Raw genomic sequence first — 26,265 nt, 5'->3', positions numbered from 1 at the left:
TTAGCCAACTAGGTCACATTAAATGGGATGGATGAAGTCAAAAATGAATCCATCATAGGAAAAGTTACCCTACTTGTTATAGCTGAGAACTTGACCTTGCAAGCACTGAGCATTCAAATTCAGATTCATTTCGTGTGCGGACCAGAAATTCAGCAGAAATTAAAAGATAACTACAATGCTGTGATGCACAAATGAGTTCACAAATTCGACGACCTGAACTCATACAAGACGGCAATGTGATAATTCAAACAATAGAAATAGAAAATCAAGGAAACATGGTTCCGGATTGATGATCAGGCCCACAGTTATCCTCCTCCTTAACAAGAGTCAATGATGAGAATAATGAAACCCCGCAGGTTTGCTAGTAGAATGTGCATCTGAATTGACAAAATCACTCACTTTTTGCCACAAATGATTCACCCTTTTTTAGCCAGTTTATGTACTGCTCTTGCTCTCTTCTATGCAGGTGGTGGAGAAGGAACATGATCAGGTTTTCTTTAATTCCCTTGTCTATCAAATAGTCTTTGATCGAATCTTGCAACTTAGGGTCCAATTCGCTTCACATGGACATCATAGACAAGACAAGAAAATAGAAAACTATCATTAAAAAGATCCAAACACAAAGATGATGCATTAAGATCAGCTTGTCAAATGACCGAAGAAGCAAACAAGGGCAAGTTCATCTGCTTGTTTTGTGTCTAAAGCAACTTTCTACAGAGCATTAAGTAGTGAAACACTTTCATTATAATCTAGAAAGAACTATGATGAATCAGATACTGTTGTCAATGAGAAGATTTTAAGTTCTGACCTTAACTGTTACTTTTACAATGCTTACTTTTGTCAATGTGAAGACTGTGTCTTACACAATTACTTTTATCAAACTGCAAATAGCAGTGAGATAAAATTAAACAAGAGAGCTCAGAGTATAGGTTAGATAACATAAGAAATTCAAGAAGGTTGAAACTGTATGGTTTTTAGTAAGAACATAAAATATCATGAAGCCAAAATGATGTTGGAATACAAACATCAGTTGAAGGCACAGTTTTCAAATTCAGCAGAGCTAGATTCATGACGAGTAAGCTCAGAAAGATATTTGATAGCTATAAGTTTACAGTAATATTGGTCACAGCATGTTGTTTTAAAGTCCACAATTCATTTGTTAACTAAGGCAATGGAAGACAACTGAACAGTTTGGCAGAGAGGGCTTCAAGGTAAATTCTGCAAAGGACAAGCCCATCATATAAAAATGAAGGTACAGAAGAACTAAACAAAATTTATTAGTTAATGGAAGTTCTATAAAGAGTAGAAGAGATAAGAGGAGAGGTTAGAATAAGCTGAGTACGCCAAATAATCCGACAGAAGCAAATTAGATCAGTTAAAAAAAAAAAAGGGTGGGGAGGCATTTAGAATAAGTAAACCTTCCACATCAATCTAACATATCAGGAACACTGTATACTTAACATAAATCCACTTCTTCCTGAAACAGAAGAGTCATTTCCTTTAACTGACTCAGTATTCACTAAGCACGGCCTATTGGCCTTTAAAACTCTAAAGCCTCCCAGACTCTACCTTGTCAACAGAAGAGTCATTTCCTTTAACTGACTCAGTGTTCACTAAGCACGGCCTATTGGCCTTTAAAACTCTAAAGCCCCCCAGATTCTACCTTGTCCTTCCAAAAGCTAAGTCAAATGCAGAAATAGCATTGACATTTTTGTCCAATTCCTATAGAGACATAAGTGGAATTATTTAACAAGTTACCCTGAAGATGAATGAAATATGCAAAAGCAAACCACTTTTTGGCTGGATTATGCACATTAACACCTGGAGTGTTGCCTAAGCCAATCGAGTAAAACTTTAAAACAGAGGACAGATGCATATAAACAAGAGAGAAAGATAACCCAAGCAGATAAGCACGTGTGGTGTCTTACCTAAATTGGGGGCCTCTGTAAATGGAAGACCCCAGACATCTTGGTGATGCGAGATAATAAGCACTCTTTATGTCAAAGTCTGGTTCATTGATAGATTTCTCAAAAGCACGACAGTTGAATTGCAACATGGAGCTCAGAGCTGGCTTTTTTACAAATACATTCATAAGAATATCCCTCGGAAATGTACCCCCTCTTTCATATGTAGATGCTGGGCCAAGAATCGCTGAAACCGCAATCTCCTCACATGAATTGCATCTTTTCCGCAAAACTACATACATCTTGGAATGTGGTGAATCCCAGTCCAGCAAAAAGTCTCCCAAGGAACCAAATATTTTATCAGCCTGTATCCATGACGGCGCATATATAACCCAGCAAGTTCTTAGATAAACACACAACTATGTAATCATGTTTATGTACAGACAAATACATTCTTGAAATGTCCATGATGAACCATACAATGCACCCGCAAGCACAGTTATATCCATCCTCTCTGTGTGCTACAAAACGTGGGAACTAGCAATTCACATCAACTAGAATCATTCCAAAGAGTGGTTCAGAAACCAGCAGAACCATATTACACCAATACCATTGACCATTCTGGGTCTAGTGATCGATGTTGAGTATTCATCAACTAACGTGCAAAGAGAACTAGACTCTTTCCAGCTCCAAAGGAGCGTAACGAGTACAAAATTGCTGCGAAGGTTTTATGAAAGAAGATTGGGAACAAAAATACGGAGGCTACTATTTTTAAAGCATTGGGATTTCAGAAGAATAAAAGAAGAATCAACAGAGACAGAGATAGAACCTTGAAGGGATTAGAATTGAGTTCGAATTCGATCTCGGATTTCAAGACCTTGAGTAATTCCAGGTCTTGAACAGCTTCCAAACCCTTTCTCAGCTCTTTCAACTTCGGCGCCATGCTTTCTCTCTCAAACAACATGAATTCGTAGCCTAATGCCTTCGATTACCCCTCGGCTGCAGGTGTTTAATTTTCCTTTGCTTTGCCTTTTTTTTTTTCTTTTTTCTTTTTTCTAATAGCAATTATATGTAAAATTTTCTATAATCAATATTAGGAAAAATTAATGTACAGATTCTGATTCTCATAAATTCCTTTGTTCATTAAACATCAGATTGGTGCGTCTCTCCTGGAGGAGACCCTTTCATTTCTAGCATCCTGATCATACATAGTTCTGCAAAAATCTTCGCCTATTCTTTTTCATAAGAATCTTCACCTATATAATTTATTTTATTTTAATTAAAAACTTATAATTTGTCCACTAAATTTATTAATTTATGAATGTTATAATTATTAAAGAACCTGTTAAAGCAAAAACACTTTTAAAATTTACAGAAAAATTGATTAAATATTTTTAGCCAAAAAAGTAAGAAAATTATAGTTAATACAATGCTTTTTATTAAAATTATATACATATTAGATAACATAACTTAATTATATAAATTTTGAATAATAAAAATTAAGTAATTAATGGTAAGGTTATATAATATTTTAATAAAAATATAAAAGTTTTTTATTTCATTTCTTAAAACAATTAAGGATTTTAATGTTTATAGATTAATATAGTTAATCAATCAAATTATAAAGACTTGATTAAAAGATAAACTATAGAAACTTAATTTAAAATGAAGAAAATTAGAAGACCTACAAATTAATTTTTTCTATTATATATATATATACATACATACATTTATTCCTGACAAATATTCATAATAAAATATAGTTATGCAATCAATTTTCAAATTTCTATTAGAAGAGTTGCTCATATTAGTGTCCAGCGGTGATATAAGGAAACACATTTGAGCAATAAAACAATTCTAATTAAAAAATATTTAATCTCATCTTTTCCACATATATTTTGTCCCTTGTTTATTCAATGGGAAAAACTATATAAACCTTGTACCCGTAAGGTAAGAAAGGCGTTTGATTAGACAAAAGTATAAAAAATTAAGTCCATAAATATATATATATATATATATATCTATATATATTTGTGATAGAGGAGGAAAAGAAAACAAAGACAGAAAAAAACAAACAAAAAAAAAAAAGGAAATAAAAAACGAAAAGAACGACAGAAAACTAAGGAGGTCTCAGCGCTCTTCAAGTTGAGGAATGTCATCTGGGTTCAAAGCGTAGCAACCAGAGGCAAGAGAAAGCTCATTTTGCTAGCTAGTCAGCTTCAATGTTGGATTCACATGAGATGTGCTCGACCCTTGCTTGCCAACTCTTTTGTATAAGTTCTGAACTAGAATTTTCATTTTGCATAGGTGCAGGTAGAAGCAAAAATTAGGGCAGGTTTGACCTTTAAGGGTTTAAGTCTTAAAATCTAATTATTTAAAATTTAACATGATTATGAGGCTCGGCCCTTATTTAAAGGACTTAGGGCCAGGCTCTTAAGCTCTTTTTTTTCAAAAAAAGTTAATATTTTAATTTAAATAAAATATTTTAAAATTTAACATGAAACAATTCAAAGTCGTACATAAAATTCAACATGAAATTTGATAAAGATTTAAAATTTTAAATTTAAGATGAAGATTAAAATCTTCATTAATGTAAATCTAAATCCTTTCCTTAGGGGTGTTTAGCTTGGACCCGTCTTGATTGGCCCGATATTGTCTCGATCATATTGTGACTAGTCTTGTCCTGGCTCAAAAATAATTATATTGGGATACGAGATTACCATCGGGATATCCCTTCCATTCTTGAATATTATATATATTATTTTTTATTTTAAATATATTAATTATATTAATATAATTCATGCTTATATTAATTATATCAATTATAATTTTAATACTTGTAATTTTTATTTAAAACTAAAATTTTTTTATATTGATAATTTTAATAATATGGGGTAAACATAACGATATCTTTTTTTATAATATATTATTATATTAATATAATTATTCTTATATCTATCTATTTAATAACTTTTATTTATAATGTGTTTTTCTTTGCTTTTTATTTAGAAGAGTAATTAGCTTAGTACATCTCTACTAAAGTAGAAGAATAATGATTTGATGTTGTGCTTGACTTGCTTGTTGTTACTAATCTTATAGCATAAAAATCACTTGTATTTGCTATTATATTGTGTAATTGTGATTAATATAATTCAATAATTGACTTTAAATTATTGTGATTTATGTACTTGTGTTGTTTTGATTTTAAACTTAATAAATTATATGATTTAAAATTTTAATGAATGTTATTATCCAATCTTTCTTCGATATTATCCCATTTATCAGGACAGTTTAGACGTTCCGATCTTATCCCGGTCCCGTCCTGACTCTTAATGGGACGGGACAGGACATGGGATCAAAATTTAGTCCTGATCTTTTTTTCGAAATAGGACACGGGACAAGATATCTCGGTCTTGTCCTGTCCCGTGAACACCTCTATTTTTCCTCATCATCTAAAAATAAAATATTAGATCCCTCAGATGTAGATTTACTTGTTAAAGTGGATATGGAGATTCAATGTCAGTTATCTCTACAACTTTTTGTTCAATACCTACAATAAATATAACCAAATTATGTCATTATCAATCAAAAGTGTGTGTGTGTGTGTGTGTGTGTGTGTAAAATAACTAGGTTTATTAGGGTTTGAAGGGTCACTTAAGACCGAACCTTTTTTTTGCAGGACTTATTAGGACCAGGCCTTCAAATTCGGTTACTATAAAAAATTTAATTTTTAAAACTCAAACCCTTATTTAAACAGGGCCTCTAGATTTAGCCTTTATTCTCAACTCTCGATGCAGGTCCATAGTAGCTCCTTGTATCAAGTGGAAAGCGTCATTGTAGGAGTCTAAGTATAAGCAGATCCTTCAAAACCCTCTATCCCAGCCATACCTTAGCTCCATTAAAAACGCCTAAACTTTCCCTTTTAAAGCATCTCCTTTATGCAACTTCAGCATAAAAGCTCTAAGATATTCCCATGTTCATCCTTGAATATACCACCACAACTGGTAGATTAGGTTTGGCATGAAAATGCCCCGTCGACAAACAGCTTGCTTCATCTTCACTTCCTTCCAAGTTCCTAGGGGCTATAAACTCCTTTTGAGCATGTAAATTAATCATGTTCATTTTCCTATACGTGTTCTTCATACAACACAGAATGGCTACCATTTAAGAGTCGATGGCTGCACTCGAGGTAACTCGATTATGGAAGATACATTTAATATTTCTTCAGCGCCAAATCAACCAGCATACTACAGAAAACCAATTACCCCAGCCTTCTTCCAGTTCTCCTACATCCTCCATGATGTTATAGTTGCACCACTCTTAAAGGTGAATGTTAAAAAAACTAATCAATTTTTTTAGGCCGGAGGAACCTCAACCAGATCTTTCACAGTGTTGGGCTATCTCTAAAAACATATAGGGCACCTTCATCCTCTGAGTGGTACCATGTACACACCGCGTTCATATGTAACTTCCACCTCACATGCACCTGGTTTGTCATAAGTCGGTCATGTAACATCAATCACATGAAAGATTTGCACTGGTGTGGTATTTTTAATTTCCAGATAGTCCATAAATCTTCTTATTTATTTACATATTTGACCATTATTTTTCTTCAAATATTGTTTCAAAATTTTTCACCAAATTTGTATATTAAGTACGCCAAAAATATATTTTCAGGATATTTAAATTGGAAAATCTTTTTTTCAAGAAAATTCAAAACTCTAAGGAGTTTGTGCATGGCCATGTAAGGGTGAGCAAAACTGAACCGAAATCAAAAATTGAATCGGATTTTTATTATTTAATTCAGTCTATTTGATTTTTCAATTCAATTCAGTTTTTTATTTAAAAATATTTCAGTTGATCGGTTGGTTTGGTTAGTAAAATTTAAAATCGAATAGACCGAACCAACCGAATTATATATAACTTATTAATTCATAAATTATTTATTTTATTATTTTAATTTATATTTAAATAAAAATAATAAAAATGTAAAAGTTGAAAGACACCTTAACCCATAAGTCATAACCCGCCTCAGTCTGGATAGACCATAGCCTCAGCCCTTACTCAGCCTGTCTCAACCTCTCAAACTCTCAACTCTCAGATCTCAACTCGCAAGTTGTCTCTCGCCGTCGCATAGCCTCACCGGTCGCTCTCTCTCATCACTTATCAGTCATCTCTCTCGTAGCTCAGGTCATCACAGCCTCACTCGATTGCCCTGTCTTAACCTCTCAGACTCTCAACTCTCAGATTGCAAGTCGTCTCCCTCAAGCCATTGCCGTTCGCATCTCTCACATCTTATCGTTCACATCTCAAGCTAATTATTCACAGCTCGCATTTTCTATCTCTGTTCTCGCATCTCAATCTCTCTCTTGCCCTTACTGTCACTAAACTCACTGAGACACTGAAGGCAAGAGGCTGCTTAGATCTGTGAAACACAGAACCCTAAGTTCGAAGGATGATCTGCGTAAAGCATTTTAACAAGTTTTTTGCTTCTTCCCTCGAAATGTAGCTCTTCCTCTCTCTCCCTTTGATTTGGTTAGTTCTCGTTGTCTTGATCTACCATGCCCAAGATCTAGTTGTTTCATAAGAGTTCTAATTGCTTCCTCTGTGAGTCCACACTATGAACTTCATGCTTGATTATGCATTGTTGAGGTTCTTTGGGATTCATGTCGTTATTAGCTGTGAAGTTCACTATAGCTTGACAGTGAGTTTTCTTTAGTTCATCTTCCGTCTATGTCTTTACTTCTTTGCTCTTTTTTGTTTATGTGGTGTGTTCCTTTCAAGCCAAAATGCAACAAAAGGAAATGTTATTGGGAAGTTAATTGACTGCTTGTGTGTTCTTTGCTCTGTCTCTACTCTGTATTTATTTATTTTTTATTGCTATGTGTTCTTAAAGATGTCTTCTCAAGCTGAAGCTATGGCTACAAATCAAAATGAAGTTAACAAAGAAAACAAAGCCCCAGTAGCATCGAGTGGAACTAAAGTAGTGAGTTCCTTGCAAAGGATGAAGAGGAAAGCCATAAGGCCAAGATCTGAGGTCTGTGATCATTTCACCAGATATGTGAATGAGTATAGGGAGACCAAAGGTAAGTGAAACTACTATGAAAAAGAATTTTTTAGTGATCCTAAAAGAAATAGTACTACTGCACTAAAGAACCATATGACAATATGCAAGAAACGACCTGAACTAGAAGAGCCTAGGCAAACACATTTAAATTTTGGTATAAAAGATGATGCTATTGTTCTTGCTACTTGAAAATTTGATCAAGATACTATTAGGAAAAGTTTGGCTACTATGATTGTGACTGATGAATTGCCATTTAAATTTGTTGAGGGGATAGGATTTAAGAGGTCTATGTCTCATGCTCAACCAAAATTTAAGATTCCTTTTAGATGGACTGTTGCTCGTGATTGTTTTCAACTTTATATTGATGAAAAAAATCAAATTCAAGGATTATTTAATCAATAGTAAACAAATAATTTGCCTTACTACTAACACTTGGACTTCAATTCAAAGAATTAACTATATGTGTATTACAGCCCATTTCATTGATGCTGATTGGAATTTGGTTAAAAGGATTTTAAATTTTGTTCCAATATCTAGTTATAAGGGAAGGGATATTGGAATGGAAATAGAGAAATATTTGCTTGAATGGGGAATTGAAAGAGTATTTATTATTACTGAGGATAATGCCTCTACTAATGATATTGTTGTGTCTTACTTGAGAGAAAAAATTAATAATTAGGGCTATTTTGTTATGAGCTGTTGGTTTTTACATATGAGATGTGTTGCTCACATTGTTAATTTGATTGTGGTTGATGGGTTAAAAGAAATAAGAACTTCTGTAAAGAAAGTAAGGGGGTTGTTCATTTTGTGAGGCAATCTCCACTTAGGATGAAAAAATTCAAAGAGAGTTGTAAAGATGAGAAAATTCCAAGTAAGCAATTGTTGTCTTTAGATGTCTCTACTAAGTGGAACTCCACCTATTTGATATTGGAAACAGCTTAAAAGTTCGAGGCTGCCTTTAGAAGGTTTGAGGATAAGAACTCTTATTTTAGGATTGATCTTGAAAGTGGGGAGGGAGTACCGAATGTTGAAGATTGGGCAAATGTAAGAAAGATGACAATGTTTTTAAGTCATTTCTATGATTTGACTTTGCATTGTTTTTAGTTCTTCACTTGTCACATCCAATGAATTTTTTCATGAGATTTATATGTTATTTTGCCTTTTGGATGAGTGGAGAAAATGTGATGATTTAGAGTTTTCTTCAATGGCTTATAAAATGAAAGAAAAATTTGATAAGTATTGGGGAGATCCTTTAAAAATCAATAAATTGATGTTTGTGGCTGCTATTCTTGATCCTCTGTATAAGCTTGAGTGGGTGCAATATTCACTTGATAAGACGTATTCTAGTGAGGTTGGAAAGCAAGTTGGAGGGCAATTGAATGATTTGCTCATTTCTTTGTCTAATGAATACAAAGAGCATGTCTCTCCTTCAAAGCAAGGTGAAAAGGAGCAATCATTTAATTGCTTCGAATCTAATGAAGATGATGACCCAGCTGTGAAAGTTAAAAAAATTCTTGAATATGAAAAGAAAAAATTCATGAGTGAAAGGCTTGGTGGGAGAACTAGTAGGACAGAAGTTGACAAGTATTTGGCTAAAGAAATTGAGATGAATAAGGATGATTTTAATATTTTAAGTTGGTGAAAGTTGAATGAGCCTAGATTCCCCATTCTCTCTCAATTGGCAAGGGATGTTTTGGCTATCCCAATTTCTACTGTTGCTTCTGAGTCTACTTTCAGTACTGGAAGACGTGTGCTAGATTCATTTAGGAGCTTTTTAAGTCCTAAAGTTATGCAATCTCTTGTTTGTGGTCAAGATTGGCTTCGCCACTCACTTTCGGTTCTAGTAAAAGAGAAGATAGATGATGCATAAAAGATTGAGAGAAGTGATTTATTATGTGTTATATTGTTTTAAATTTAATGTTGAGTTATTGATTAAATGATATTATTATTAAATACTTTATTTATGTTTAGATCTCCAAAAAATTGCTATAGAAGCGAATGTGGATGTACTATGAGCCTTTGTTCTTAATGACTTGAGGTAATTATTTATATGTTAGCTTTTTAATTTTTAAATTTAATGATTTGAGGCACTGTGGCTGTTTAATTTTAATATTTAAAGTTATCTTCTTCTTTCTATCAATATTATATGGCACTGTGACTGGATTAAAGCAAATCTTCTATAAATTTTTAACAATTCATTCAACTTTATCTGCTTCTTGCTAAATAGTTTAAGCAAATCTATATTTTTTTTAGTTAACCATACTGGTAACCGTTTCTGTATTTAGGCGGTAGATTACTTAAAACTGAAGTTATTTGTGTGAAATATGTTGTGTGATTGACATCTCTCTTATATGAAAGTTCTACACATATTTTGCTACATCCCTTATTGTTTCATATTTACTTGTCAGAAGCCATGACCCATGATTCACTTTGGAATACTATTATGTTTATTATTTGGTAGTTATGTAAGCTTTGTTGTCATGCAATGGTTCTTTTCATGATGATATGAATATTTTTTTTGTTACGTCAACTGTATTCCTCTATGTTGACGTTGTATTTTTATGCTAGCGCTAGGTATAAATAATTCTTTGCATCTTCCAATCATGGCAGCAACAGCACCTGAGGGATCACAGTTTGATGCTCGTTAATATGACACCAAAATGAATGAATTGTAAGAACTATAATCTTATTCCTTTAACAAGTTATAAGCATATTGAATCTAGATTTTGCTTATGATTTGTCTCCACATTAGGCAAATCATTGCAATTGAATGCTCATAATCTCTACTTGATATTGGTAACTTCTTGATTTCAGACTTTAAGCTAATGGGCAGGATTTCTTGGCTTCTTATATGATTTTTACTTGTATAATGTAGGTTGCAAGATGCTAGTGCTATGGTACTCCATTTACAAAGGCTGCTCATTTTATTTTGTTTTACTAATCTGGATATTTGATTATTGTAATGGTTTAATTTTAATATTTTGAAGACTTATTGGTTTCTATAACTGGATTATATGGTACTGTGGCTGTTTAATTTTAATATTTGAAGTTATCGTCTTCTCCCTATCAATATTATATGGCACTTGGCTGGATTAAAAATTCTGTCAGCAAGCACATGTTAAAATGGGCTTTATAATATTTGGGCTTTATGTCATATGAGTGTAATTAAAATGGGCTCATATTAAAAAAATGAATAGAAAAAAAAGCTCAATTTTGTAGTGTTATTTTTTTTAATATTTAAAAAAATGAACTCAATTTCAAGTAGCCCAATATAAACTAAAAAACCGAATTAACCGACTGAACCGAATTATCAAATTTTGGTTCGATCCTTGTTCGGTTTGATTTATTTGTTCGGTTTGATTCGATTTTCATTTTCAGTATTGTTCGATTAATCGATTCTGCATATTTTGAGATCGAACCAAATCGAACCGATCGATATTCACTCCTATGGCCACGTCCATGTTAGGTTCCAAATTCCTTCTCTCTCTCTTTCTCTTCTCAATTTAACTTACAAAGACAGTTCACCAAAAAAAAAAAAAAAAGTCGGAGACGGAAATCTGGGACTAATTGTGGTGAACATGTTTGATTACGATGACTTGATGTCTTTTACATTTCATGAGCACTTCTCGAAGTGAATATGTCTTCACAACGCCCATATATCGCATAATTTTCTAATTTTTTAAGACATTTTTTTCAGTGGAAAGACCGAAAGACAAATATTGAATATAAAAAAAAAATATTAAATGCACTTAATGAAAGGGAAAATATCAATCAAAGACTCTCAAGGAAATTTATATCAATTAAAAATTATGTCAAAACTTAAATAGATACTTATTAATTTAAATTAATTTTTTATTAATAAATATTCATTTAAATTTTAACAACTTATTTAAAAGTAACAATAATTTATTCAAATCTTTTTTTTTTCATTTAAATTTTAACAACAATTAATCCTTAATTAATATAAATTTTTTCTGACTATCCTCCATCGCCATTTTCCCTTAATGAAATTTTGTGATCATGAAATGCGCACCTGTTTTGAAGGTAGTATAGTTCTCTCACTAACAGCAATCCACTAGCACAGCAGACGTAGGAATTAACCATAGCTACTGCTGCCACGTCCTTTACCTTCTCCACGTACTACTTTTTCCTTTTTTTGGGGTAATTCTATACATACTACTTTACTTACATTAATAACAATATTTGTCACTATAAATTTGCTTTATAAAAAAAAAGGTTCATAAAATCCATTCAAAAACACTTCAACCAAAAACACCATGAGAATCCTCGGAAGAGTTAGGTAACAAAAATGGGCATAATCACTGCACCATGATAAACAAAAAGCCAACATAGCTATTATAAATGGCAGAAACAAGGACTTGGGGATTGATCTATCTATGTTCTCTTCCGCTTATACCTCTGCCTCAACTCAGGAAATTGAAGAGGGACGGGAAGGGTGGCATAAAATAATTTATTCTCACGAATAATCTTGCAACCCAGGTTCTCATAACGTTGTCTAACAGGTACCGAGCTCATCTTCAGGTCCTTTGCTATATCTGTGTAGTTTGTTCGAAACTGATCAGAGAATAGAGTGAGCACCAAGACATAACTGATGAGAAGATTAATCTTCTCTGAAGGTAGCCATTTTGATTCAGGAACTGTAAACATTGATGAAAACTTGTGATGCACGATGCTTGGGATTTTGTGGGCCCTAGTAGATGCAGAACAATTAACAGCTTGCTGTTCTTTGAACTTTATGAGATGATTGATGTATGAAAATATGCGACAGACCTTCCTCTTCTCTGACTCGTCCTATTAAAAACACACACACAGAGACATCAGATCAGATATCAGCTGAAAAAGGGACAAAACCAGAAAGAACTTTCAGAACATTGATTTAAAACTAGAGTTCAAAGAATTGAAGAGTTTGGCATTTCTCAAAAATGTTGTGGGGTGTGACCTCCACAAGATCTGAGGGTCCTACATGTCACATGAAATCTGAAAATGAGTCACACTGTTCATGAATAATGAATTTGTATTAGACATAAATTTTTATACTATATATAGAAGATACCCAACATTTTCCACCTTTCAATATTGGACAATATTAACTAGGAGAGCAAAACAACTACTGATCCAAACAAGTGGCCAAGAAGCAGCTGATACACAAGTTTATATGGGGGCGGAATTAGGATTTGGTTGTAAATTACCTGAATCTTCTTTAATTCATCTATCCTGTTGCAGATAAATGTTGGGTAACCTTTGAAGTCTGCTTCATTCTGTTGCAAAAGATAATAAATATCTTCGAGATAATCCCACTCTACGTTAGGTATAATCTTTTCCAAAGGATATGCCTGCTCGGGTGCAGTGGCAGAAGCATCATATGGGGGAATATTCCGGGAAACATGAGCCTCAGTACTTTCAAGAGCTTCCTTGTTTACAACAATATTTTTCAATTTCACATCCAACTCCTTTTGAGATAAAGGATCGCCTTCTTGTCTGAGAGCATGTATCTTTTTAGCCTGCAGCAAAATGCAAGTTGTAAACAGTTTACGTAGTGCTAAAGAGATATAATATGTTGAGCTCGTTCTTATTTTCTTCAATGGAGTAATGAGTAACGTCTCATGCCACAAACTTATTTTATTTGTGACAAGAAATAATCTTCACCAGAAACAGCAGCTTCATGGATATCAATGGGCTTAATAGCAGCACTTTAGAGTTCCAACAAGCATAGGCATCTCGTTATTCATTCACATAACATTGCTAATATCTTTTTTTCTTTTCCTTCTTTCTTTCTTTCTTTTTTTTTTTTTTTTGTATACACATTTCTAATATCTTGTACAAGGTGTAGTAAATAACTAAAAAACACATAATAATACAATAGCATTTTTTACAAGCAGAATCAATTGATATTCAGTTAACCATAAGGCTTTATAAAGTAGCTCTTCTTCTAGGTTCACAGCCACCACATAAGTGCTACTTTATAAACTAACACAACACAATGGCAAATCTGGGCCTCATAAACACACATACAATTGCACGTATGACAAACAAGGCTGATAATTCCATTCGTACTTTCATTCCATAGGATTAGGCTTTCAAAAGATTGGTACACAAGGAGAAAAAAATGCTTATTCCATTCTGATGCTTAATTCAGCACAGGCATGTCACCATTCGATCCCAAAGCAGGAAAGGGCGAAAGGCTACTCCCCGCAACTAAAATTGAATTACCCTTTTTATTCTCCACCGTTATTGATGTTTATTTAGATATAGTATGATTTGCATGCTACAACGATTCCATGTGCCACATTTAATAAAAAATAAAACAAATAGAAACAAACATGGGAATGGGAATGACCAAGTTGTTCCATGTCATTCTCATTGTCCTCTAATCCTCTTGAACGTCATTTCAAAAGAAACCAAATGATTAACTTGTATCAACAAGTGAGAGCGTACCATTTTTATTGACGACTTTGATCCCCATAAAATGGTAGTATATCTAGCTCTGTCTGCCCTCTCCTTTGCTGTCAGCTCTACCGCAGTTGAGCTTTCAGTTTCTTTATCAGAATATTCTAAGCCTCTCACTCTAGGATCCAATCTGAATATCTGAACAAGCAGTACCCAAGTTATACGTTTACTTCCTAAAACTACCACTTAGCTGGAACATTATTACTTAAAAAAGGGGGAAGCATGCAATTTTACAATTACCTTGTTGGCAGCAATGGGCACAACCTTCAGGGCATGGGTTTCTTTATCAAAAACCCCAAGTGCATACATGCACTTCTGTCCAGCTGTAGCCTCACCAGAATAATTTGTGCCAACAAAATCCACTGATGACCCATTAGGGCTGACCACAAGCTGCAACCTTTTGGGCATTTTCTTATTTCGATAAACCTTAATATTTGGAGAACCCAGCCCAGATTCAGAATCATTGTCTAAAGCCTTCTGAGGATCGAACCCAGAAGGAAAATACCCAACAATGGGAGGGATTTTATCTGGGTGATCATGGAGGATTTGCACCTTCGCCTGCACTGGCAGGCGCTCCTTTTTCTGCTTTTTCTTTGCCTTCTTTGCTAGTGGCTCTAACCCCTTTGGATGCTCTGCGTTTTCAACTTGAGATTTTGTGTCTTCAGCATCTGAGTCCATTGACTGTGAAGGGGGGGGAACAGGACACAAGATGTTTCAGGCTTTTAGACACATATATCATGTAAGGTAGGGCTGCACGTGGGCAGGGCCCTTGCCGAATGCCCAGCCTGAAGGATGAACAGGTTGCATTTTTGCAACCTGTTGCTCAGCCCTGCCCACGGGATGCCCAAACATTTCAGGCTGGGCAACATCGGGCCACCCTGCCCAAGTGGTGGTGCCCTGTCATGCCCATATGTGAAGAAAACTTCAATAAACCAAACCTGATAAACAGCATTTTAAGAAGCACATGTATTCAATAATTTCACAATAAATATAAAAACTACACTCCAGATTCACATATCATCATTCCATAATTCCATAATTTCACATATCATCATCCATACTCCTTAAATCCACAGCATAAAGTAAAAGCCTCTAGCTTGAAATATGAATAATACTACCATAAGTCTTGACACAATATCGATAGTCGAACACAAAGCAACATCCATAATCCATTAAAAACAACATAACATAGCTTATAAGTCCAAGTGTCCAACAAGGCAACAAAAAGCCTGTAATTAAAGCCTCCAAGTCCATATGGCCTGTGATCAATCTCCTCAAAGTACACAAAAGGATGGAATGAAACAAATATAAAGAAGAAAAGAACCAAACATCAAAGAATTATTGGGCAAAGGACTTATAGAAAGAAATCTGAAACAGAACGAAACATCATCCACCACAAATCTGAAATTAAGTTTAATAGAAAGATTCCTTAACCTTTACCGGAACTCTGTGTCTTGCATGGATCATCGCAGGAGCAAGTGGCAAATATTTAGTATTATTTTGGGCATATAATATCACTATCTTTAGAGAAACATTTTAGTATTATATCAGCATCAACATATGTCAAATACTTGGAACAAGGTTCTCAAAATCACAATATGACTGTTATGAATCACAATTCCAATGAGGTTTTAAAACTTGAGGACTAAATTATTCTGTCACCCAATTGAATTACATAAGAATAATAAACAAAATATAAAGTGCAGTAAAACCCACAAGTAACTTGTGATCAACATGAATTACACACTTCAAGTAAATGCACCCTGATGAGATAAAAATTTCATCCTTGAGCCAAATTGGCTTCCAATGTAACCTTTTTCTCCTCTTCTTTTTACACTAAAGTGTCGTTTGATTTATAATTTATTCATTCATTATTTATATATTGTTGCTAATTATTTTTTTCCTCAAATATATGTTTACGTGCTGTTGAAGATGTGTCTTTTATTTTGGATTCACTGAATGGTATGAGAGTTGAAGGAGATGTTTCTGATCTTCAACATGGAGAATTTAATTTAAAAGATCTGTATGACAACTAAATGTTGCAATTTTTTAGTTGAATGTGGACTACTAGACTGTATGAAAATGTTGTGCTGTGCGTGTATGACTTTGAGTGGGGATGTTTACTTTGTTGTTTGTATTAGACTATTAGCGTGACAATGTTAGACTGTACTTGGATTATGTGATTGAATTTGTGTTTGTATGACTTTGAAGTTTAAAGTATGTGGGAGTTATTACTTTATTAGCAACAAGTTTCCTTGAGTTTGTCAATTTAACTATAATTTTTAGTATATAATATTTAAATTTAAAATATACTAATTCAATTACAACAGTCCGACCTTTGAACCATAAACTAGTAGCTCAACCTGTTCTTGACTTAGAGCAATTACTTCACATTCTGCTTCTAAGTTATCAACATGCTCTTAAGACGTGTCTGGATCATCAAGCTTACTCTTATTTGCCCATGACACTTATTTCATGGATTGTACCATCATATATGGCCAACATCATGTGGAACCTTCTTGCAAGAAGTTATATTCCCCAAAACACCTGCAAGGTATTGCTTCATCCTATTTATCCCACCTCCTCTAAACAATGATGAGCAATGAAGGCAGGTATACACACAAGTTTTTCCCTCTTTTTCAAATGCAAAATGCTCCAATGCAGGATCACTCTTCCCCTGAAGAGTTGGTGTAGGTGATACTTGAAGGATAGAGGCAACACTATTTTGGTTAGAACCAACGGCAGTCAGTGGAGTAGAACAAGAAGTTGGAGTAGAAGCAGAGGCCATAGGCGGACCTATACTAAACTCAGGGGGGACATCTGTCCCCACTGAAATCTTTGAAATATGCATAGTTTATGCATTGTCCTTTTAATTGTTGTTCCGGATACTTTGCCACAACTCGAGCCAAGTCATTTACAAGATCATACATCACAAGTACCTTGAGAATTTCCAAATTTGATGATAATATAAAAAGATTAATAAACAGAATGACAAAACACAACAAATCCAACATTGCGAAAGAAAAAAAAAAACAACAACAATATCCAAATCATACACGTCGCTGGTGAACAAAATGAAAAGGGAAGAAGTATAACAGCCAATTACACACCATTCAAGCAAAAACTAGCTCAAAAAAATAAACTCAATAGGTAAATATTCCCGAATCTAAAGGTGTCAATATTCAACGATTACACGACCAGATTCCAAGCCAAATTAAAATGAAAAGTTTAAAACAAAGCAAGAACAGCGGGAACAGATGACGCGGGGAAAAATTCAAATATATATTCAAAACACCAGATTAAACAAAACAACCTCACCGGACTTCGGGAGTAGAAAAAGCCCGAGGGTTCGAACCTTCTTCACTGCTTGCCCGAGAACAACCACGCAGCGCTGACAACTGTGGACGGCGTCCGACGGAGTATGTGATGCTTGTTCGTCGACTGAAAGAGAACTGGATCCGCTTCTCACGAGCAAGGGTTTTATCGGGGCTTCTAATTAATTTTAGGAAGAATTGGGTATGGGCCGAAAATTAATTATTGAAATAGCAAAATTAATTACTCTAAATAATGAAATTTATTTTTATAAATTTATACCTAACTCTTTTATATTAAATATATTTATTATAATTATAAATTTTATGTGATAGATCTTATAACTCATAACTTTAAAATTTTTTATCTTTAATATCTTAATGAATAGCATGAAAGAAATTTCTTGTTGTTAATATAAGTTGTACCCTTTAAAAGTTATATAATACACCATTATATATTTCTTTATAACTTTATAACATTAGGATGGTACTTGAATGGTTGAAAGTTTATAAATAGAGATCATATACAAAGTATATATACATAAGTGAATGAGAATTTTTTTTATTATTTTCTCTCCAGTTATTGTATTATCTTATTCTTCTTTATTATTTATATTAGCTACATATCATAACAATATATTTTTATTTTTTTCATTCTCATTTTTTTCAATTTTTTTAAATAATTAAAAAGAATCTTAATCTTACACCATATTGAATAGAATTATAGGAGATAAATGAAATTGATTAAAAAATAAAGTTAATAAAAATTATATATTAATACATAGTCTTACGTTATATTAACGCAAATATACATGAATAGTGAAGATAATGATTAAAAATATATAAAAATTATGAAATGATAAAATAATTATTAGTTTACAAATTTTTATATCATACATAGATAAATTAAACATTTACTAATAACAAAATATAAATTTTGATTAAAAAAATTTATCTTTTATAAATATACAAACGTAATAATTATAAAAAAATAAAAAATGTCAAAAATTTTATATTTTATATTTGTATTTATTAAATTATATTAAATTAATTTTAGATTAAATTAAAATTTATATTAAATTAAATCAAACCAAATTAAATTTAATATAAAAAATAAAATGAAATACCAATTGTTATAAATTCGAAAGATTATTTGCTACCCATTAAGAATGTCACTTGTAACATTTAAAAAATTATATTTTTACATAAATAATAAAACTAAATTTTAATAGCAACAACAAGCATTATCCCACTAGATGAGATCAATATATAAATTATATGATGTCATTACACTTTATCAGTATGGTTCATATTTACAAATTTATATATTATTAACTTTTTCAAAAAGAACCTCACCAAGAAAATTGCCCACACTAATTTAATATTCTAAATCTGCCATTGGCATGGGCACTATTTGGATTGGAAGGAGAAGAAGTGCTGGCAACACGATCAGAATTATTGGGGCTGAGAGCAGGAGTACTAGAAGGATCATCCATACCCATACAATACAAGATAACAAGTGCCTAAGAAACTAATCAAATCATTAACAACTAAGCTTAATAAAAAATGCAAAATTTATTGAATAAAAGTCAACAATGCATTTAGCAATTGAAGGATTGAAGGCTTTATCAAATCAGGAACTACAAGTATGATTATGAAGGATCGAAGGTCAAAGAGAGCTCTGACCTATTAATCGATCAAAGCAAACGAGACAGAGGGCGATGAGGAAGATGGAGTTGCAACACTGATAAAGAGAAAGATGAACTTCCTTGCAACGAGTAACAGAGCATGAAATTGTAGAAGAGGAGCAGGGCATCTAGACTAGCACAAGCGTGATGAGGAAGATTGAAGAAGATTCACGATGAAGACTATCAAAGGAGATGAAACGACTTGAGATAGCTTTAGTAGCAAGAGGCTTAGGTTTAGGGTTCGATTTTTTTGCATTTGATTGACAAAATGATTGAGTGTGTCTATGGTTTTCGTTGGTTGTTTGTCAAAAGTTTATTAAATTAGTTATTATAATAAAATTTATATTTCGATATATATATTTTTTAAGTCAATCTGTTAAATCAAAAATTATTTAAATTATATACAGTGAAATGTTTTTTTTATTATACAATTACTAAAAAAAGATAGTAATTTGTGATGATTTGTTATTTTTGTTATACAAATATAATAAGAATAAAAAAATATAAAACTTGATGCGTTGGAAAAAATTATATGATAAATAGTTCAACACATATTAATATTAACATTTAACATGATTAATTATTTGATCTATATTATATAATCTAATATTAAAAAAAACACCAGATCTAGAGATAGATTTTGAATAGCACGAATATTGGAGAATAAAATTAGGGAGGCTGTATTTTAATTTTGTGAGGCTAACTGCACTGGAAAAATATTCACAATTGGTATGAAATAAAAATCAGTGCATTAAACCTAAGGTTTGCACAGAAAGGTAGCACGGTCAATGAAGAAGTCAGTGTCAATGTTTTTTCAGGGTCTTTTTGCAAAAACTCCTAGATTTAATGTTGCCAAATCCACATTCAAAGTCTTTGAATGTACATATAAAAAGTTATTTTTCATTATCAAAAAATAACCAAATAACTTGTCGCTTTTCAAAAATAAGAAAGTACTTTTAAATGTGGGAAGTTGTTAACTCAAATGAGCTCTTAATTTGCTAGCCTATCTAAGATTTAGGATTAAAAGTAAATTTGGTAAATATGAGAGGATAGAGCTTTTGAAAAGTGATTTTGACCAAGCTACCTCAATTTCAATTTATTATTATTTTATTTAAAAAAATATTGTTAATTCATTAAATATATAATAATCATTTAAATAATAACACTACTAGTTCATTAAAAATTCAATTCTTTCAATATTTAAACACAACTTAACAATAATATATTCTATTTAAATATTGATATATGTTGAACTATTGATTGTATAACTTTTTTAATATATCAAAATTTATATTTTTTTATTCTTGTTGTTTAGCATATTAAATTTAATGTTATTTAAAAATTTTATAACATTTTTAACACATTACATTTGTATAACAAAATTATAAAATATCATAAATTAATGTCCTTTCTAGTAATTGTATACTTAAAAACACATTTCACTATATAATCCAAACCACTTTTATTTTATCAAATTAGCTTGTAAAAAATATATCCAAATACAAATTTTTACAGCAATTGATTTTTGATAAATTGACTTTTGTCAAATATTCTAATAAACTAATTTTTCACTAACAAAAAACTAAATGTGCACTGAAAGTTTACCCTTTTTCTTCTTCAATTATGCAAGAAAAATGAAAAATTAAAAAATAACAAAACATTGTCGTATTGTGAAATCAAGGAGGAGAACAAAAAATAAAAGGAACCTTCTAGATTGTTGATTCACCCAATCATGTTGGTTCATGCGGTTCTCTTCTTTTTTAGTTATGCATTACTTTTTGATTGATTATCTGGCTGGTTTTTAGTTAAATTGGTCGAATTGACTAGTATGGTTCTAAAAACCTCACAGAAAACTTAATGCCTAGCCATCAAAGCCCAAGTGAGTGTGTGATTGTGAGATGAAGAAGTATGAAATGGGGTCCAAAATAAGGCTGTGGCACACTTGGAACGTACAAAACCATGTTTGTATTATGAAATAGGTAAAAAAAGGGGGGGCCTAAGGTCGAGCTAAGCACATTTATTAGATTACTTAGTTCGTCTATTACACCACAAGAGAAAGTAAACAATATGGGGTGAGTTTCTCTTCACTATATTTTTTTTCTAATACTTCTTTATTGCAAATTTGAACTATTTAAACTAATTTAGTACTTTTATAAATTATTAAATTCAAGTCATTAAATTCAATTTAACGATCAAAACATACGATGTTTCCTCAATTGCAAAGGAGGAAAGCCAACTCCAACAAGCACAACCAACAAAAGTTGACTTGTTAGTAAAAAAATTGGCCTATAACTCAGTAACTCACAAAATTGTTGGATCAAATTTCATTATCAATTTAAGAACTTTGTTTATGTGTGATTTATAAGTACCTCTATTTAGTATTTTTTAGTTTGGAAACATATCTTGATCCTAATGCACCCATATACACCCAAGTAAAGAAATACATGGAGGCTTTCCATTCATATAAACCAAAATTTGAACGTAAAAAAAAAAAGAGTAGATACTCCCTTGTTTTTAAAAGATCTGCCAAGAAAATGATTTTTTCTTAAAAAAGACAACACATGCCATGAAATAAAAAGTACATCATATAATTATAGTGTTAATTTTTCCTAAATAATTTTGCCCATGTGGTGCTCTCATCATTATTTCCTAGAAGCCAGCCATAAATGATTGTCTCAAAATTTACAGCATATATGCCATTTGTAGCCGGAGTACATTAGACATCACTATTTTATCTCATCAAGTTTTAATGATTTCCCTCGTACATTATCTTAGTGTCAGATGAATAAAATGTAATTCCACAAAAAACCTATTTTTTTCAAACGGATAAAAACAAATGCTATAATGCACGAATTTGTTAACCATAATTAGAGCCATGCCAAATCCGATGATCATCTCGAATAAATCCAAAAGATGTTAAGAATGAGCTTAAAAATTACGTAACTTTCTTTAAATGACACATTTTGAGGTAGCTTGATTAAGTCTAACAAAATTCAAACAATACTTGATTGAAGTCAAGCTACCTCGAATGCTTGTTCTTTTACAGTAAGTACTTAACTTATTAAAAATAAAGGCGAGGTAGGATTGAAAATTTAAAAACCTTATACTTGTTTGTATGGTAGAAATTATTTTTATAGATTAAAAATGAATATGAAAGTGGAGATGAATATAAAAATAGAGATGGATATGAGATTTAAAATATATTTAGTATCTTCACGAATTGAGAGATTATTTTTATCCAATATTAATGTTAAAAATAATAAAAAACTAAAACGCCCTCGTAAAAAAATTCCTGGCAGATCGAAGAAAGGATCCGCCCTTATAACCTAGATTGAAACAAAATCAGATGCCATATACAAAAATCACAACCCAGATCAAAGTAGAAATCAAGCATAAGGTGACACTTCATTTACTTGAAGCATTTTGTTTTTGTAGAATTGAAGGTCCCTTTGAACGATTTAGAAGAGCATAAGACGGAAGAGATGCAGAAGAAAATTTTTTTCCTTCCTCTTGACAATTTCATTTCCACAAAAATTGAAGGTCCCTTTGAATGATTTGGAAGAGCATAAGGCGGAAGAGATGCTAAAGGTAAAATTTTTCCTTCCTTTGAACGATTTCATTTCTGCAGAAATTGAAGGTCCTTCTTCATCACTGTTCAAGAAGAAAAAATCATGAAGAAGACGAAGCATAAGATGGCAGAGATGCCAAGCCCTGGGTTCCTCCTTTCTAGTCTCTTCACCAGGAATGTATATGGAGCTGGTTCCATGAATACTGATTAGGATGAGTTCAGAGAAGCTGTCATGGGCTTGGGGGTTTGTCAAAGGATGAGAAAAAAAATATCAACCCAGCACTGAAATTAATGGAAGCAGAAAAGGAAGTCATTAAAATGAAACTAGATCCAATCCCTGCTCTCTGATCTCTTCGCCGGTGGCAATGATGGAGACGATGTCAAAGACAATCTTATTGAAAATGGTAGTCAAGTTGGTCGAGAATGGGAGGGACAAATATGTCTAAAAATTCATTAATGGGGGCATAATTGTTTGAAATAGTATAATTCCATGGAGCTTGTCTCATTTTCATGGGTCTCCTCATGTAATCCAATTCAATCATTTTGATGGAATTCAATTCCATATGAAAACTAAATTCATGCATACCAAACACACATCTTTTTCAATTTCATATTCAATTCCAGTTCATGTCCCAAATTATAGGATACAAAATGGGACCATAGATGTTAGTCCATTCCATCACTAACACTTGCTCTATGGCTTGTGGCTACCTTTAGATTTAGAGACTAGTGGCCTGCTTCCTAGTAGGGAATTAGAGGGAAAGGATTGGAAGTGAAACCGATAAATTTGCATATTTGGTTAGGGTTAATTAAGGAAGTAACTTAGGTAGGCCCACTGAATTGCCTTTTTGCCTTACTTCCTCTCTCATTTTGTCATCTTCACGCTCAATCTCTCTTCTGCCATTTTTGACCCAACTTCATCGACAATGTTCACCTGTGACAACATGGAGGTGGATGTGACAATACTTGACCTTCAATGGCAAGTCCTGACAATGGCTCGGGAGTACCTTTCCTAGATCAGCATTGCTAATGGTAGGAGTGAAAGGCAGCAAAGTAAGCCATGTTCAATCTACTTCTTTGATAACAGTAGTGGTAAGCGAAACAAAGCTTCTCCAGTAACGGCAGTCTTGGCATGCTTCTTCAACGATAGCAGTGGCAAGGCAGTGACAATCATGGAGCTTCTCCAATTAGGCTCTTCAATTTGCTCACAAAGGCTTGTTGAGCGCACAGTAACCAATCCTAGGGCATGACTACGTATTATTGGGGAAGAAGCATAGGTTGAGAATCGCCAAGGAGAACTTGTTGATGAAAGAGATCAAGTAGATCTTTAAGCTCATAACAAGAAGGTAGTTCTATTTTGAGATTTGTGGAGATGGCAACAATGCCTGCTGGACGAGGAAGACAATGAAATTTTTAATATTTTGATCTTCTCAAGTATAACTACATCTATTATATAAATTTTATTTCACTTGCACCTGCATACTAAGAATAATTTTAAACTTACTTTTTTATTTTTATTTTTTTTATTTTCATTTTCACTTCCATAAAAAACATTTTCTGGTACCAAATGAGGCTTAATTTTTTTTTTAAAATCCCCGTTTGGCTTATTGAAATCATTTCAAAGAGAAAGAAAGGGAGGAGTAAAGTGTATGGGAATGAGTTTTAAATGTATGTTTAGCATGCATGTTAGAAAAAAATAATAGCACTTTGAAATAATTTTTTTGGAAAACATAACATTTGGTCCTGCACTTTGCTTAATTTTGTTATAGATCCTTACACTTTTTTTTCGGTGTTTTAGGTTCCTACAGTTTCATTTTCTAGTATTCTAAGTCTCTAAATGACTAAAATAAACAAAATGTAGGGACCTTAAAATGAACGTAAAATACTGAAAAAATAGGGATCTAGAACATCGAAAAAAGTGCAAGACCTATACAAAGCACAAGCAAAATACATGGATCAAAAGTTATATTTTTGCTAATTTTTTTCTTAAATTGATTTTTAAGCATAAAAAAGAAAATATTACCCCTACCACTTCTTTCTCATTCTTCCCTTTACAGTTGCAAAGATATTTTGTTCAGTGTTAACATCGAAACTGTCAAAGCCATGACCTCAATCACAACATCACGGAATGGGGGGGAAAATTTTTACAAGACAAAACTAGAAAGACAGAGATTTGTGAGGAAGCTCAATCTATCGAAGAGGAAAAGAAACTTGATTCAAGCTCGTTAACATCATCGCAAGAGCCATTGAGCTTACCATCGGACATGTGAACTCATTATTGCTCCATAACACTAACTGTAGTCGCATTGGATTTGTGATGGAGAAAGGGAAGGGCCATGACTGCATGATGGAGGGCAAATGTTGACAAAGATGGAGGGTGGATGAAGGTAAGAGACTATTACATCTAGGTATTGCTAACGGAGATGAGTTGCTCTCCACATGAACAAAATGGGGATGAAAATTATTTTCCAAAAACAAAAGGGCTTGTTTGAAATCCTGTTTTGGAAGAAAAAAAAGAATAAAGAAATCTGTTTGTTATTATTACAAATATTTGATTTTTCCATTTCCCTCTAGTTCTTCATTCGGTATTGTTGATTTCATTTGATGCTTGCTTTGCCTTGCTGTTTTCCACTGTACTGGTTTATTTAAAGTAGTGAAGCTTTAGACAACTCCAAGAAACTAGCATCTGAGAACAGACGTTGGCATTGAACACTCCAAATGTGTTTCACATATTCCCCTCTAGTTATTGGATTAAATTCAGAAAGATGCAAATGCAGTAAAATAAAACAGCAAGTATGAACAAGGTATGAACCAGTCACCTTTGTTTTGAAATGATCAGGGATAGTATGAATAACCGGCTGGACATAAAATTTAATGAATAAATAACAGCAATTTGATTAAAGAAATAAAACCAGAGGACATGCTTATCTACTTATTTTGTACTCTCAGCTTGTCATTGCGTGTCATCATGGCAGGGCACACTCTTGATCCTTTTCATTGGATTTCAGGTCCCAGGTCTTGTACACTATCTTGATTTGGCTAAAGCTGGTGCTGCAAGAAACAGCATGCTCTGAGAAAGCAATGTCTTGGAGTTTGTTAAGAGTTCTAGTGCTTCTAATGTTCTTGCCGTTGATTATGTTCAAATTTTGTCATTAAATTGATTCATAATTACAATATAATGTTAAATAAGTAAAAAAATCATGCTAATATTAATTTATGAAAAATAAGTTAATCAAACAAGTTTTTTTTGTTTTGTTTT

At 32.7% G+C, this 26,265-nt stretch overlaps 2 protein-coding genes across 4 annotated transcripts; both read right to left on the bottom strand.

The window, feature by feature from the left end:
* On the bottom strand, nt 1-3,046 carry LOC129290766 (uncharacterized). Its single transcript, XM_054927730.1, has 3 exons — nt 2,734-3,046; nt 1,929-2,269; nt 1-557 (listed from the first exon to the last, which is right to left on the bottom strand). The coding sequence occupies exons 1-3, from the start codon at nt 2,866-2,868 to the stop codon at nt 392-394; spliced, it is 642 nt and encodes a 213-aa protein (XP_054783705.1). The 5' UTR covers nt 2,869-3,046; the 3' UTR covers nt 1-391.
* A 9,127-nt stretch (nt 3,047-12,173) lies between these two features.
* On the bottom strand, nt 12,174-17,929 carry LOC129290765 (DNA-directed RNA polymerase I subunit rpa49-like). 3 transcript variants are annotated; one of them, XM_054927729.1, is made up of 5 exons: nt 17,795-17,929; nt 14,680-15,120; nt 14,428-14,577; nt 13,182-13,493; nt 12,174-12,783 (listed from the first exon to the last, which is right to left on the bottom strand). In XM_054927729.1, the coding sequence occupies exons 2-5, from the start codon at nt 15,115-15,117 to the stop codon at nt 12,367-12,369; spliced, it is 1,317 nt and encodes a 438-aa protein (XP_054783704.1). In that variant the 5' UTR covers nt 15,118-15,120; nt 17,795-17,929; the 3' UTR covers nt 12,174-12,366. The 3 variants fall into 3 exon arrangements, with proteins under 3 accessions (XP_054783704.1, XP_054783702.1, XP_054783703.1); XM_054927727.1 differs by having other exon boundaries at nt 17,758-17,915; XM_054927728.1 differs by having other exon boundaries at nt 17,753-17,909.
* Between the last annotated feature and the right edge of the window lie 8,336 nt (nt 17,930-26,265).

This window comes from Prosopis cineraria, unplaced genomic scaffold (genome assembly GCF_029017545.1).
Source record: "Prosopis cineraria cultivar Desert tree isolate PC_DT_omini unplaced genomic scaffold, ASM2901754v1 PC13, whole genome shotgun sequence".
NCBI lineage: Eukaryota > Viridiplantae > Streptophyta > Magnoliopsida > Fabales > Fabaceae > Prosopis > Prosopis cineraria.
The sequence above is the reverse complement of the archived record's forward strand: the minus strand, read 5'-3'. Positions and strand labels throughout refer to the sequence as shown.